The 16639-nt window shown below is 44.5% G+C and overlaps 1 protein-coding gene across 3 annotated transcripts in view; it reads left to right on the plus strand.

Moving 5' to 3' along the window:
• The window catches only part of PRICKLE2 (prickle planar cell polarity protein 2), a 267148-nt gene extending 251229 nt beyond the window's left edge, over nucleotides 1-15919 (plus strand). For all 3 annotated transcript variants that reach the window (XM_033141304.1, XM_033141305.1, XM_033141306.1), the window contains one exon: nucleotides 14756-15919. In XM_033141304.1, coding sequence (XP_032997195.1) covers nucleotides 14756-15624 — 869 coding nt within the window. In that variant the 3' untranslated portion in view covers nucleotides 15625-15919. The remainder of the gene's footprint in view (nucleotides 1-14755) is intronic.
• The last annotated feature ends 720 nt before the right edge of the window (nucleotides 15920-16639 follow it).

Here is a 16639-nt window from a genome sequence, read left to right on the forward strand (position 1 = left end):
CGTCCGACGGAGCTTCTGCGGCTTCCGATTGGCTGTAGGAGCTTCCTGCAGCCAATCAGAAGCCACGCTTTGGTTTCCAAACATTTTGGAAGTCAAACGGACTTCCGGAACAGATTCCATTCGACTTCCAAGGCATGACTGTATCCACTTATTAATTCCTGCCAGATAGTAAGGAGGGGTTGCATATAGGAAGCACACGACTCCTTTACTGAAACAACTGCATTGGAGTCTGGTTTGCTTTTTGACATAATTCAAAGTGCCGGCGACAACCTTTAAATACCCTAAAAATAGGTTGGGACTGGTTATCTAAAGGACTGCCTTCTCCCACCTGAGCCTGCCTGCCAATAGTGGCCATCTTAGGAAGCCCTCCTGTTGCTCCCAGAATTCCCTGAAATATGCTTGGTTTGGATCAGGGAGAGGGCCATTTCCCAGCTCTAGATCCAGTGAAAAGTGGTTGCTCAGCAAGCCACAGGTCTTCGCTCTATGCCCAGGTGTCAGGCCGAGCCCACCCCCTGGTGACCTGCCCCCATGCCCGCTTGCGATTCGCTAATTGAACAAGCGGGCAGGATCCATTTCCCAGGAAAGCAAGCTCAGCCTGGAAGCTTTGTTTGCTTCCTAGGAAACCGTCCCTGGGGCTTCCCCGTCAGATCTCAGCGGGAAGGGAGAATATCGGCCCGCAATGGCACCCACCAGAGAAGGTGAGCACACTTCTGAGCTAGATGGACCTGTGCGCTGTACTTACAGCGCAATCCTATACATGTCTACTCAGAAGAAAGCCCAGTTGAGTTCAAGGGGCATTACTCCCAAGTTAAGATTAGTAGCCTTTCCCAACCTAGCAGCCTACAGACACTTTTGGATTACAAACTCTCCCCAGCCAGCGTGGCAGTTGTGGTGGGAGCGGTAGTCCAAAACATTTGGAGAAGGGCACCGTGTTGGGGAACAGGAGGGTTGCTTTGTACAAAGCAGTTTCATACGCCCTTAAAAGGCATTGTGGCGACCAGTCATTTCCCATAAACATAATGTGCAGAGATGAGACAAGCCATGCCTTGAAAGCATTTGAGTGCTGTCACGAACATGAAAGCCGGACTGAAGAACAATATTGACTCGACTGCCTGCCTGGTTCTCTCTCTCTCTCTCTCTCTCTCTCTCTCTCTCTCTCTCTCTCTCTTGCTTTTTATTCTTCTCGTGGCCATGTTTTCTTTTAGCTGCTTTCATTTATATAATGGTTCCATTCTCTCCCCCCAGCCCCCCTCAAATTCCAAGGTTGCTCTGAAATGGAGCGATGCTCTGGTGTAAACAAGTTGCAGGCAGACCCGCTTAGAAAAATTCCTGGGGTAGGATTTCAAATAAATCTTATTTCATGGGGCTTTGGAAAGCACATAGGGACTGCAAAGGAAGCCAAAATCCCACCACTTCCGGGGTTGGGGGTTGGGAGTGGGGAGGGACAAGGGATGGTGGAAAGAGCCTTCTCGAAGAAAGTCCTTCTCTGATTTTATGTTGCCTGCAGAACTGTTGTTCTGGGATGCTGCTGAAACCTTGCTTCAGAAGCAGCATGTCACTGTATAGCAGTAGCTGCTCTGAGCCACAGCGAGATACAGCTATGGCTTCATGGTCTTCTTACGGGATTCTTGGAGGCATTTGGTTGTACCTCCTGGGATACAGGATGCTAGACTAGATGAACCTATGATCTGATCCAGGAGAGCTCTTGTAGCTTCTTTTTATTAGAGACTAGTGAGACCTCCCAGTTCACTCGTTTATTTGTATGCCACTTTCTCATGGAATTGGCTCACAAAATAACAAATGAATATTAGCAACAATGAAAAATTATCGTGTCTGCAAGTAAATACCAACAAAAATGAATCCGTACAATATTGTATGAAACAGTACAAATAAGGCAACCTAATTCGGCAGCTTGAAACTAAAGAGGAGATGCAAATAGGAATAGAGATATTTCATCCCCTAATACTGTACTACTTTCACTGTCTCTCCTGGCTTTCTGTAGGCTGGTAGGGCTGGGGCAGATTTGCAGTCAAAATGCAACCTACAGTTACTAGGAAATCTGCTTGGGTCAAATATGCCTCAGAAGTATATTGTATGGATTTATCCTATACCAGGTTATAATATAGAATTTAACTCAGGAGCAGTGAAATCCACAATTAGGGATCGTGGCCATGGGCTCCCAAAGGTTAAGCGGCTGTTTGGAAGATTGCTGTGTCCTGCGATGTGCCATCTGGCCAAGTGATCGTCTTTGTGGAAATCTGAATTCTTGCTTGCTCCATTTGCTTTTAATGCTGGAAATAAGAAATCTCATGGAAACATGCTCCACAGGTCTCAGAAAGGTTTTTGGAAGCATAATACAAGTTGTTAAAATCCTACATTTTAACGACTGCAGAGTGTGAGTCAAATGGTGGTTTCATGTCATTCAAGCTTGGTGGAGTTGCACCCTTGGTGGTTGAATCAAAACCTGGAACTCTTCTGCTAATTCTAAAAGTTCTGCTTGCTTTGCAAAAGTTCCAGATAGTTCAGACACAAGTTGGGCTGCAACCTTTAATCAGTAAATGAGTCAACTTAATCTATAGTTAATCTATAGTTAATCAACGACTGCAGTTGTTGTTTTTATGCTAGGTTGGTTCTAGAGCATTACTGTAAAAGTACATGAAAACAGAAAATATGGCTACTCTTAACAATGGGCGGGCCAGATCAGGTGATACTCCATTCCCCGAAGAGTGTTGCTTCATTCTAGTCGGCCCAATTTGCCTTTATTAATTTATCTTACACTCATGTAAATATCTGGTTGTAGTTTTTTTGTTTTTTGTTTTTTTTTAAAAAACCACCCAACCCCAATCTGTTTGGCTGAATGCAAATTTATTTAAATTGAATCCTATAATGGGCTGGTTAAATGAAAACAGTAGAAGTCTTATAACTGGTTGACATTTTTAGTGTCATGCACAAATCCATCCTGTCCGCAGAAGTCTCCACCCAGTATCCCAGAGTACACCTCCCTGTGAAGGCACTAATGACATAATCCACTCACTCAGCAAACTTTAAACCAGCCAAAAGCTCCTGTCTTTTGCCAAGGCTGACTTCAAAATAAATGTGGACTCGCTTGGGTCAAGCCAGAATTTCAGGAGGGAAATTAAAAGTACATTTTCTTTGGGGAAGATGAAGCTCTGCGTTGTCAGATATTTTTAGACGTTCATATGTAAAAAAAAAAACACCTCTTCCAGCATGCTTCAGTCTTAACAAGACTGTGCCGTGATATCACGTTTGTAAGGTTTTAGAAAAACTTAATTTTAGTTGTAGTAAAGTTAGAAAGTTGGATGACAGCTAAGCTAATAAAAGCTAGAGGTGCTGTGTGTGTGTGTGTGTGTGTGTGCAGGGACTCACTATAGTAATAACTAAAGCAGCAATCCAAAATATATGGCTTATGTATGCCAGATCCAAACTCTGTTTAGGAGTGGGAATACTGGCTGGCTGAGCTAGCTAAAGCCAGATAGAGGCAAAAACAAGCCATTAAAACAGAGTTTGACTTTCACTGCCATCTTTTTTTGTGACTAAGCTGAGCGGAGTTAGGGTTTGCAAGCTGCCATGGTCCCTGGCTGCTGTTGACATATAGCCAAGACCAGAGGTCTTCAAACTTTTTAAACAGGGGGCCAGTTCACTGACCCTCAGACACTGTTGGGGGGCCGGACTATAGTTTGGAAAAAATATGAACGAATTCCTATGCACGCTGCACTTTTTTTTCTTTAATTTTTTTGGGGGGCCCCAAGGGCGTGGGGCCCTAAGCTATAGCTTGTTTAGCTTATATGTAAATCCGGCATTGGTGGGGTGTGTTGTGCCTTGCTATGGTGCACTTGCGGGGTGAAACTAAGAAGAAGTGATTTGGGCGGGTGTGAAGAAAGGTCGGAAGCACCTGTGGCGATGCCGAGAATGGCAAGAAGGGGATTAACGGAGACTCTGCAAAAGAAGGAAACGTTCAGATGGCAACAGAAATGCAGCGAGGCGCCTCCGCCCGAGTTCATGAAATGCAAAGGCGGCCCTTGGCATGTATATCATGCATGTAAATCTCTCCCTGCTCTGGGCAGCAGGGTGTTTGGGGAGGGGGGCGATGGAGGGAGGCAGGCTGTGAGAGGAGGATCATAGGCCAGCAATTGCCAGGCGGGCCAGGTTCAGGACCCTGGCGGGCCGGATCCGGACCATGGGCCGTAGTTTGAGGACCCCTGGCCAAGACCAGCAATTTGCAACTGAGAATCATGGTACCTTGCAAGATTCTGCGATACCCAGTTGCAAATGGCCTCCCCGCAGAATGCAGGTCTCAATTTGAGTCGGGCAAGCTGAAAGGGGGCTTGAATTGCTGGGGGTGGAGAGAAGAGGCATTTCCCCCCTGGCCTGCACTCGCCACGTCCCTAACCCACCCACCCCTTTATTGAAAGAAGTCTTTATTTAGACTTTGTTAATCAGAGGCCTCTTAGAAAGTAATCTATCTGTGTTGATGGTATCTGAAGAAGTGTGCATGCACACGAAAGCTTATACCAAGAACAAACTTAGTTGGTGTCTAAGGTGCTACTGGACAATATATAGAGAGGGGGGGAGAGAGGGAGGGAGAGAGAGAGAGACTATGTTGAAGACAGCCTAGCTAGGAGAGTTTAGGAAAGTTGCTGTCACCTAGTTTCAACTAGTTTCAGTTCCTTCATTGGCAAAATTAGGTGGCATGCCAACTTTCCTGTTTTAACCATTCATTTTGAAGCCAAATGGAAGGTAAATGTGATCTACAACTTTGTGCTTGGGGATCTTATGACATTTGTTTGTGTTGTTGGCATCCATCCATCTCAAGAGACAATGGAGTGTGTGTGTGTGTGTGTGTGTGTGTGTGTGAAGGTAATCAGTCGACCATTGCTCTAAGTTGGTGTTGACAATGTGTGTTTGGTGCTGCGCAGAATGCAACAATTGCGGGGTTCCTGCCCATAAAGAGAGATAGTTCTTGCGCCGCGTTCTGGTGATGGTGCCTGGAAGCAAAACATTTTGCCCCTTACATGCCCCTCCAACCCCAGCTGTTCTCAGGAGAATTTTGCATCTTCCTCATTCAGCTGCCTTTTCTATCAGGAACAAGGAGCCAGAGGCCGCTGTCATGCTGAGATCTTATGACTTACTAGCATTTGATCTTAATAAAACGTTCCTGACAAAGTTGGATGGCAAAACCCAGTATCTAGAAAATTATATTTGCAGAAACACATAGAGAGCTGCATTATCTTTCCCTCCCCGCTTCCCCCATACATAGTTCGCAAAGTCCATAAACTGGATTTGCAGACAGGGATGCATGTCTTGGGTTCAGGGCGAATGATGAAGAATCTGCAAATGAGTTTGTTCAGAAAGCTTGTTGGAATGGGACAAAAGACAAAAAGAACAAGTGCCAAAATAAACATTTCTGTGTTTGATTTTGAAGGCATGGGGGGGCCATGGGGGGCGGGATTCTTTTTCTAATTGAAATAGTTTCTGAGCTCTGTCATCCTGACAGCCTAGGCGTTTCACATCACTGCCAGAATCAAATCCAACCCTCCAGTAATCAGAGAATCCCATGTGTCTGTTTCCGAGGGGTTAGGGGAGAGAGAGAGAGGGAGAGAGCTATAGAAAGCTGCAAAGAGGAACGTTGACCCAGTTCTGGGTATATTTCAGTATACATTCTGGGACGGGCATTTTGCTTTCTTCTGTGGGAGATCCTGTACTAACAGTCAGTCCTTCCAAGTGCTGACCTCTGCGCTGCTTGACTGCAGGAACTTTTCACAGAACTGATTTTCCTCCGGAACTGCAAGGGGAGGGAGAAGACGGGAAGAGCTAATGAGCGAGCAGACTGACTGTCTGCCTTTCTTCCTGAGGAGGTCTGGTTGGTGATTAAGGTTGGAACTAGATGTTAGGAAGAAACAAGGGGCTGTCAAGTTGCTTCCCCCTTCCCCGAATAGTGTGCAGTAATAGCAATCTGTGATGTCCCAGTCCTTGTGTTGTACATTTCCTCTGTCTCCAGCAGCTGGGGATGTAAGAAGGCAGCAATTTCCATTCCAGCCTGCGTTCGTCACAGGCAGCGCTTTCTCCATTCCGCTGCAGTTCGGTTTCTGCCAAGTTATTTGTCTCACGCCTGCTAATTAATGCAACTTAACATTCATCTCGGTTTAAAGGAAATGTCAGAGTTATGTAAAAAGAAGTCATTGATTCTGCATCACTTGTGGACTTAAAAAAACAAAAACAATGTCATCCAGCACTTGCTTGCCTGAGTTCCGAACTGACGACAGACAAACATGCGAACTGCAACAGACAAACATGCTCCCTTTTCACTGGAGTTCTCTCACCAGTAGCAGCCAGTGTTGTGGAGAAGCAGGGAACAGAAGGGGCCTCTGACTACAAGGTCACACTATTTATCCAGCCTGAGTCTCCAGATGTCGTTGGGCTGCAAATCCTATCATCACTGACCATTGGCCATGCTGCCAGGTGTTGATGGGACTAGAGATGTAAAATTTCCGGAAATTTTGAAGCTTGGAAAAAAACCCGTTTTTTCGAGGGGGGTTTTAATGGAAATTTTCAGAAAAATTGAAAAAAATGCTACATTAGCACTTCTTCTTTTCTTTTCCAGATTGAAAGTCATTCTGTTACTTTAGAAACATAAAATATAACTATGGGCAATTTTAATGGGCATGAAATTATCACAACTAGCATATTAAAAATATAGTGTATCCAAACAATTATTACAAACAGAATTTAGTTTTAAAATAATATTTATTTATTTGTATTTGTAACAAATGAAGCAACCATCTCCTGAACTGTTTACTAGTTTATGTGGGGGGGGGGACTCCACAAAACAATTTATAAAAATCCAGAAGGTACAATTATTCATATTTCCTCTCCACAGTATTTAAAAAAAAACATTCTCATAAAAAGAACTGAAGAAGGAAGTGGGACTAAGTTTCAATGAATGAGCATGAAATTTAATCAGAATCGTTTTCTGAGCTGTAATGATCAGTATCAGTTTCAGTCTCTGCTTCTGCATCTACTCTGTTGTGTCTGTCATTATCACAGTTATTATGGACTTCTAAAAACTGAAGGTTTGCTCGGATTGAAACAATTTTTCGGGGAAAAACAAAAAAGGCTCCAGGGGGGAAACTGGGTTTTTTTCGAATTTTCGCGGTTTTTTTCCGGGCCTTCACATCTCTAGATGGGACCCGAAGTTAGGGAAGACTGATCTGGCCCAATATCCATAGCTGGCGACAGCACTTGATATATTTTCACACCACCCACAATCTAATCCTTTTAATCACAGATGCCAGCAATTGAACCTGGAACTCTCCTCCATGCAAGGCACATGCCCTACCAATGACTTTAATTCCTTCCTCTCCCCGCATCATAAGTTTCCATGCATTTATTTTCTCACATTATGCACCCTGCTTTTCATCCATCATGGATCCCAAGATGGCATGCATTTTAACCACCCGGGCCCTGACCAGACCCAAACCCAAACCCGCTTAGCGTCTTCAGTAATGGGGTGGCCAGGCATTGCAGGGTAGAGGAGAGAAGGAAGGTGACACAGGATTGCTATGGCAGCTTGTCTAAAGAACACAAGAATTCTCAGGCCAGGATTCTGCTTCCAACAGAGGCCAGAGAAATTTGCAAGATGGACATGCTATCGCCAGCCAAAATCATGTACAGATAAACTCCCTTTGTAAGTGGAAGTTCCATTCAGCTGGCCTGTTTTAAAGCCGTATTTAGTTGCTATTCTCTCTAGCGCCAGCTTTATGCTCAAGCTGACCTCCATTCCATGTTGCCATATTACCCTCCAGGGAGAAAGGCAAATGGCTGACTGGAACATCTCACCACAGATTCCTCTTTCAAAGGACTAGCCTAAAAATTGCTGACACCGTCGAGCACAGAGTTCCCCAAAGGTTCCAGACTCGTGCGAGAATTTGGCTTGGACCTGAAAACCCAAACTTTAGCTGCACGGGGGCTGCAAGTTTCAGTCATTCACTCAGTGGGATTAGTCAACTAAAGCTTTAATTGCAGAATTTGAAAGCATGCTAGTTAAGTCACATAACACACTCGCTTTGTCGAACGGATTCTGTTTATTCTCCAAAACCGGGGTGGTGGGGGTGGTGGAGAGGATTACCGAGTTCAGACAATGAAAACTCCCAGCTACATCAATGCTTTGTTGAAAGATTTCAGTACTGCTGATGTAATGAACAAGCTTACATGTAGCTCTTGGCTCTGCTATTATTAACAAGTAGGTGTGGTTAAAATCACAGCTGAAGAACGCCAACCGGCTAGGGCAGCAGGGAATGTGTTGCTGAGGTGTTGGGAGTGCCTGCTCAGTGCAGGCAAAAATACTGCGGGGCAACAGAGGTTTGCAGTGGAGAGGAAACAGACAAGGATTGCTCAGCAAACAAAATAGTGCGGAGAAGGTTACTGGAAGGTAGAAATTTTGAAGCCAGTGCTCTGGCCCTCCAGATGTTGCTGGACTGCAGGTCCCATTACCCCTGGTCATGGGCCATGTCGGCTCAGGGTAATGGAAGAGTCATGCCCTCTCTCTTTAAAATGTTATCTCATAGAGAGAAACTGTCACCTTATTTCAGGATCCTCGGGGGGGGAAAGGGCTCTTTTTTTATTGAGATGTTGCAGAATGTAATATATGCAAATTTAATCAGTTAAAAGCCAAACAGTTAATCAGCTAAAAGATCTTGGTTGACAGCCCTGCAATTTATGACCAAAACAATGCCTAATTAATATTTATGCAGCTATTTCAAAGTGAAAAGGTCTTTTTGGATCGTTTCTCGAACGCTGTTTCCTGCTCTTTAATAAAGGGATTGGCCTTTTTCGAGGGAGAACTTGTCTGTGTAGCATAACATTTCTTCTTCGTGGCTTCAGCTCTGCTAATGTTATGTGGGTGGCTCACCTCAAAGTAAGGCCACATCCTTACATTTAAAGCACCACTGTACCACATCAACAGTCATGGCTTCCCACAAAGCATTCTGGGAACTGTAGTTTGTTAATAGTGTGGAGAGTTGTTAGGAAACCCCCATTCTTACAGTGCTACATTTTTTCAGAGTGGTTTAACAATATATCCATTTTCCCTGGGGGCTCTGGGGATTACAGCGTTGCGATGGGAATAAACTGAACTACGGTCCCAGGATGCTTTGGGTGAAGCCATGATTGTTAAAGTGGTTTAATAATGCTTTGAATATATGGTGCTGATGTGGCCTAGTAGTCCCACATATAGGAGCTCACCCAGTTCTTGTAAAAGCCTATCTAGAAGCACAGAATGCCAGTCGGAAGCGGCTCTATCTTGTCCTGACAACATCCCCCAACAGTGCTTAATCACCATATATTCCCACAGTACCAATTTGCCACTATAGTACTATTTTTCACCACCAACATTTTGTGTGTGGTGGCAGCAGGACCCCCCCCCCCAATATCTTCTACGATATCAAAGAATCACAGCAAGCACCTACTGGGTTCCACAGCTTCGGAAACAAGCAGTTAAAAAGTTGTCCCCGACCCTTTCTTCCTTCTTCCCTTGCCACAAATTATTATTATTATTATTATTTATTTGTACCCCGCCCATCTGGCTGGATTTCCCCAGCCACTCTGGGTGGCTTCCAACAAAAATCAAATACATTAAAATATCACACATTAAAAGACCTGTAGGATGAATTCCCATTCCACAAGGGCTATCGGTTGAGAAATGGAAGCCGGAAAATGTGGGATCAAGCCAAGGTCGCCCACTGGCTACAAGTGGACAGAGGTCTGATCTCACATCTTTCAGATGGCAGCACGTTAGGTATTTAATAGGCCAGTGATTACTGTTTGTTGGCATGGCATTTTCACGTTTATCGCCACAAGTATTGCACAAACATTGCTAGAGTGGATCACGCCTTGTCCCTTGTGTGCCTGTGCACTACTGCCCTCTCCTGGACAGGAACGAAACTGCTCCTCTTCGTATCACGCAGACATTGTACAAAAGGCCTCTTTTCAACTTCCAGTTTCCATGGTGAAAAATCCGAATATGGTATGGACTTGTACTTGTGCCTGTTCTCAGGTCAGGCACGCATTATGGCAAGAATTTTGCAGTGGATCTTCATGCTCCAAATGACTTGCAATTAGTGGCGGGGGGGGGGGCATAAATCCTTCCTATGGTACAAACGTAGAACAAGTATATAAAGGTCAAGCCTTTTGCTGTAAAATGAACAGAAAGTACCGCCCAACATATTGGGATCTAAGGCTGATTTAGTCAATATCTCCAATAACCCCAGATGTGCTGATATTTGTTGTTGTTGTTGTTGTTCAGTCGTTCAGTCGTGTCCGACTCTTCGTGACCCCATGGACCAGAGCACGCCAGGCACGCCTATCATTCACTGCCTCCCGCAGTTTGGCCAAACTCATGTTAGTAGCTTCGAGAATACTGTCCAACCATCTCATCCTTTGTCGTCCCCTTCTCCTTGTGCCCTCCATCTTTCCCAACATCAGGGTCTTTTCCAGGGAGTCTTCTCTTCTCATGAGGTGGCCAAAGTACTGGAGCCTCAACTTCAGGATCTGTCCTTCTAGTGAGCACTCAGGGCCGATTTCCTTGAGAATGGATAGGTTTGATCTTCTTGCAGTCCATGGGACTCTCAAGAGTCTCCTCCAGCACCATAATTCAAAAGCATCAATTCTTCGGCGATCAGCCTTCTTGATGGTCCAGCTCTCACTTCCGTACATTACTACTGGGAAAACCATAGCTTTAACTATACAGACCTTTGTTGGCAAGGTGATGTCTTTGCTTTTTAAGATGCTGTCTAGGTTTGTCATTGCTTTTCTCCCAAGAAGCAGGCGTCTTCTAATTTCGTGACTGCTGTCACCATCTGCAGTGATCATGGAACCCAAGAAAGTGAAATCTCTCACTGCCTCCATTTCTTCCCCTTCTATTTGCCAGGAGGTGATGGGACCAGTGGCCATGATCTTAGTTTTTTTGATGTTGAGCTTCAGACCATATTTTGCGCTTTCCTCTTTCACCCTCATTAAAGGTTCTTCAATTCCTCCTCACTTTCTGCCATCAAGGTTGTATCATCAGCATATCTGAGGTTGTTGATATTTTTTCCGGCAATCTTAATTCCGGTTTGGGATTCATCCAGTCCAGCCTTTCGCATGATGAATTCTGCATATAAGTTAAATAAGCAGGGAGACAATATACAGCCTTGTCGTACTCCTTTCCCAATTTTGAACCAATCAGTTATTCCATATCCAGTTCTAACTGTAGCTTCTTGTCCCAAATAGAGATTTCTCAGGAGACAGATGAGGTGATCCGGCACTCCCATTTCTTTAAGAACTTTCCATAGTTTGCTGTGGTCGACACAGTCAAATGCTTTTGCATAGTCAATGAAGCAGAAGTAGATGTTTTTCTGGAACTCTCTAGCTTTCTCTATAATCCAGCGCATGTTTGCAATTTGGTCTCTGGTTCCTCTGCCCCTTCGAAATCCAGCTTGCACTTCTGGGAGTTCTCGGTCCACATACTGCTTAAGCCTGCCTTGTAGAATTTTAAGCATAACCTTGCTAGCGTGTGAAATGAGTGCAATTGTGAGGTAGTTAGAGCATTCTTTGGCACTGCCCTTCTTTGGGATTGGGATGTAAACTGATCTTCTCCAATCCTCTGGCCACTGCTGAGTTTTCCAAACTTGTTGGCATATTGAGTGTAGCACCTTAACAGCATCATCTTTTAGGATTTTAAATAGTTCAGCTGGAATATCATCACTTCCACTGTGCTGATATTACCATTCTCAAATCCATCACACAGTCATACACGCAGTATCCTTTCAAAGCCATTCATTCAGACTTTGCTGCTGTAGCCAAGAACAAGTTTCATCACAGTGGTTGAAAGGAAGAAAAAAAAAACAACTAGCAATTCAGAGGCTTTTGAAACCTATGCTTTCTTCTTAAGCAGATTTTCAAGCTTGTCTTCCAAAGCATGAGAGCTGCAAACCATAAAAAGGTTGAAAGAGAGAATCTGACAACTTGACCAAACTGTGGACTTACAGAAAATATATTGGAGACTGAATGCATCACAAGGACCATATGACACACCCACACACCTGTTCTAGAAGCTTTCTATTTCTATTTTCCATCATGAGTCACCAGAAAGCTCTTGATTGCTTTTATAAAATGAACACTGCACACATAAAATGGATTAGGTGGTTTAAAATTCCGACAGGATCCTATATTTTTAATCCTTAAGATGAATTATGCAGATATAGCAAAAAACAAACAAACAAACTAATGGCTATTGCTACTTGAATCTTCCTCACAGAAAGGAAATATATTATCTCCTTTTGAAAATCACTTATTTCTTCCCACATCACATCTGACCAGAAGGTTACATATGTATCTATGTGAGGTAAAACCTGAGGAAATATTATCACTCCTATTGACCAATCTTTATATTTGCAAATGAGAATTCTCACGCTGCTTTCTGAAAGTTTCAATTTGTACATGGATATCCAAAGAACGAAGGGACGCGGGTGACACTGCGGATTAAACCACAGAGCCTAGGGCTTGCTGATCAGAAGGTCGGCGGTTCGAATCCCCGCAACGGGGTGAGCTCCCGTTGCTCGGTCCCAGCTCCTGCCAACCTAGCAGTTCGAAAGCATGTCAAAAGTGCAAGTAGATAAATAGGTACTGCTCCGGTGGGAAGGTAAACGGCGTTTCCGTGCGCTGCTCTGGTTTGCCAGAAGTGGCTTTGTCATGCTGGCCACATGACCCGGAAGCTGTATGCCGGCTCCCTCGGCCAGTAACGCGAGATGAGTACCGCAACCCCAGAGTCGGACACGACTGGACCTAATGGTAAAGGGGTCCCTTTACCTTATCCAAAGAACATCATCATCATCATCATCAAAATTTGTATACTGCCTTTCATCTGAAGATCCCAGGGTGGTTCACAACAGAAAAATGCAGGATGAGAATACAAAATACATAAGAAAATAAAACCAATAACCCCCCCCCCCAAAAAATCACATTTAAAAAGCCATAGAATGTCAATCAGCCAAAGGCCTGGTTATAAAGAAATGTTTTTGCCTGGCACCTAAAGATATGTGATGAAGGCACCAGGTAAGCCTTCCTGAGGAGAGCATTCCACAAACAGGGAGCCATCACAGAAAAGGCCTGTTCTCATGTTGTTGCCTTGCCGACCTCTCAGGAAGGAGGAACACACATGATGATTGCAGGGTCCAAGTTGGTTCCTATGGGGAGAGGTGGTCCTTGAGGTATTGCTGTCCTGAGCTGTTTAAGGCTTTACAGGTCAATTGGGCTCGGAAACAAACTGGCAGTGCAGTCAGGCCAGGATCAGTGTAATATGCTTAAACTGCCTTGCTCCGTTGAGCAACCTGACCACCGAATTCTGCACTAGCTGAAGTTTCCGAACCGTCTTCGGGGGCAGCCCAATGCAATAATCTAACCTAGAGGTTATCAGAGCATAGACAACAGAAGTTCAGCTACCCCTGTCCAGATAGGGGTGCAGCTGGGCCAAAACTGATGGCAGACATCCAGTGCTACTGAGGCCACCTGAGCCTCGAGTGACAACAAAGGATCCAGGAGTACCGCCTAGCTATGAACCTGGTCCTTCAGAGGAAGTGTCACCCCATCAAGAGCAGGCAATCTCCCACTCATCCAGTCTAGGGAATTTCCCACTAACCCTGTCTCAGTCTAATCTGGATTGAGCTTCAGTTTCTTGGCTCCCGTCCAGTCCATTACTGAGGCAAGACACTGGTCCAGCACTTCCACTGCCACACCTGCAGATGTAAAAAAGAAAAGAAAAATAGAGCTCTGGGTCATAAGCATATTGCTGACTCCAAAACTCCAGACAACCCCACTTAGTGGTTTCGTGTAGATGTTAAACAGCATAGTTATGTTTACATAAAAGTTGGGTATTTTAAGTTAAGAATTAATTTTCTAGTATGGTGGTAGATTTGGGCTTGTGGTAAGACTAACTGTTGTCAGGGCTCTTTGGATGATGCAAAATTAAACTGAGTGAATGAAGGAACGAATTATTTTCAGTAGCTTTCAATTACTCAGCTCTCAAGCAACTGTTGGGTGCATTCTGATGAATAAGGAGATGTGGTGGTAATTTTTAGTATAATGTTGCTGTCCATTCCAAAAAGTTATTTATCTGTGGCATAGTTATTTTGGAAGGAAGACTCTTATTCATATTTTGAATTTTCAGATTGCTGCAAAAAAAAAAAAGGTTTTAGTGTCTCCACGTATGGCCTGAATAATGTGTAATAGTTGGGGGGAAATGCATGAAAATGCAAGCAGAAAGCAATAGCAAATAAACATTTGGATACAGCCATGGTAAGAGCAGCCAATGAGATGCAACAGAGAGTACCTAGAGGCTGCCATTGCTGACAGGTGTCTGAGGAGGAGAGTTCCTTTGCCCTTTCCAGCAGCTGTCCAAGGCAGCAATGGAATCAAGGAATTGGAACAAAGTGCAGACTACTTAAATACACCTCCTTTGATGGAGCTCAGTGGGGACAGTCGCCTAATAGCCCCTGTCCCATCATACCAGTCCCTGTCCTTGGTACCATCTAAGTAATGAAAAACTCTCAGTGATGTATTACATACACACAGTGCACGCTATTGCACTGCCTTTATAGAGATACAGCATCAGAGGTCAAATAGCCTCCAATAACATTGAAGAAATGAACAGAAATCACAGTCTTTAATTCTTTTTCTTTCCCCTCCCCCTTGTTTCCAAAAGGACTCTCTGCGGATGGTGGGGCCAAGCGGCAAGAGCATCTCTCTCGATTTTCCATGCCTGATCTAAGCAAAGATTCTGGAATGAATGTCTCAGAGAAGCTGAGCAACATGGGGACCCTGAATTCCTCTGTCCAGTTCAGGAGTGCCGAGTCTGTCCGGAGCCTACTTTCCGTTCAACAGTACCAAGATATGGAAGCCAACCTGCACGACCTCACTAACCCCATTGGGTACAGGGACACACCATCCCGTGGAAGGATGCACCAGAGCTTTGACTATGACGGTGGGATGCCAGCGAACAAATTGGCTGGGCAGGAAGGCGCCCGGCATCCCCCCATGAGCGAGCACACTCCGAGACGAACTAATCTCCGAGATGACGACCGGCGGTATCGCCCCCACAGGCCCCGGCGGTCAAGGCGCTCCCGCTCAGATAACGCCCTTCACCTCGCCAGCGAGCAGAGCTACAAGTCGAAGGAAAGGCCCTCTCTACGAGCCAGGGAAGACTACGATCAGTTCTTGCAGCAGAGGGGTTGCCGAGAGACCGCAGAGCAGGGCGCACGAAGAAATCTGTATGGCCAGTGTCCAAGGACCGTATCGGACCTTGCTTTGCAGAACCACTTTAGCGAAAGGTGGGGACCCTACTTTGCTGAATACGACTGGTGCTCGACATGCTCCTCCTCCTCCGAATCTGACAACGAAGGCTACTTCCTCGGGGAACCGATCCCGCAACCCAGCCGCCTCCAGTACGTCACCGGTGAAGAGCTCCTTCACAAATACGGCTCCTACAGCATGCCTAAGTCTTCCACGCTAGGTGGTCGAGGACAGTTACACAGCCGGAAAAGGCAAAAGAGCAAAAACTGCATCATAGCGTAACCACGTTGCCCAAGCACAGTGTTGGAGAATGTAACTACTTCATCAACTTGCACTGTTGTAGGTCTTAAAAGTGCTTTTTATTGTAACGGAAATACCTAGCGAGCAGGGAGCTGTAAGGAGGAGGTCATAGACCAGGGTCTATAAATAGTCATAATCGTTGGCATGGTGAATATGTTTTGCACATTTAATTTTGGGGATGGAGGGAGGGATAAAATTTATTTTAGCATGTAATCGTCACAAACTTACCTCCTTCCCACAAGTAGCTGCCACCCACTTAATACACAGTTCACCCTCATCTTTTAAGTTGCCATTGTTTTCTATAACCAGCAGTTAGCTTCTAGTTAATTTCTCTCTTCTCTCTCTCTCTCTCTTGAGTTTCGTTTTCATCACCTGCTTTTGGTCATTCTTCTGCCAGATTGTGTAAGTTATTTCCACTATTGTTCTGTAAATGCAAAGAAAATGAGAGTTTGGAGAAAAAAATATTTTTGTATTTTGTAATATCAGAGGAATTTCTGTATCTTAGGAGTCCCTGGGAAACTCATGCATATCCATCATGCTTTCAAGCTAGAGCTGAACAAACAGAGCTTCAGAACCCTTTATCGTTTGCCATCAGATTTTTTTCCCCTGAATCAGCAAGGCTTTCCTTTTTCTGCATCTGCTTTCAAAGCAAAAGAGCCTCTTATAAATTCATTAGCTCTTGCGGAGGCCTACAGGGTTGCTTAATAATAATAATAATAATAATAATAATAATAATAATAATAATCCGCTAACACTTGCATTTTATGTTATTCTGTAAAACAAATACAGGCGTCTGTTACCGAAACGAAATAAAAAAAAAATACGCTGCTGTTTTTTCCAACTACATTCAAGAAAAACCCATAACCACCAAATGTTTGGAAAAAGGACCCAGGTCTAAGAAGGAAGTTTACATCTATTTGGAGAGGGCTGGAGTCGCTAAAAAAAAAAATTCAGCTACTTTTGGGAGGATAGACCAAAACAGTTGTAAATGGTGCAG

The sequence above is a fragment of the Lacerta agilis genome, chromosome 2 (genome assembly GCF_009819535.1).
Source record: "Lacerta agilis isolate rLacAgi1 chromosome 2, rLacAgi1.pri, whole genome shotgun sequence".
Classification (NCBI taxonomy): Eukaryota; Metazoa; Chordata; class Lepidosauria; order Squamata; family Lacertidae; genus Lacerta; species Lacerta agilis.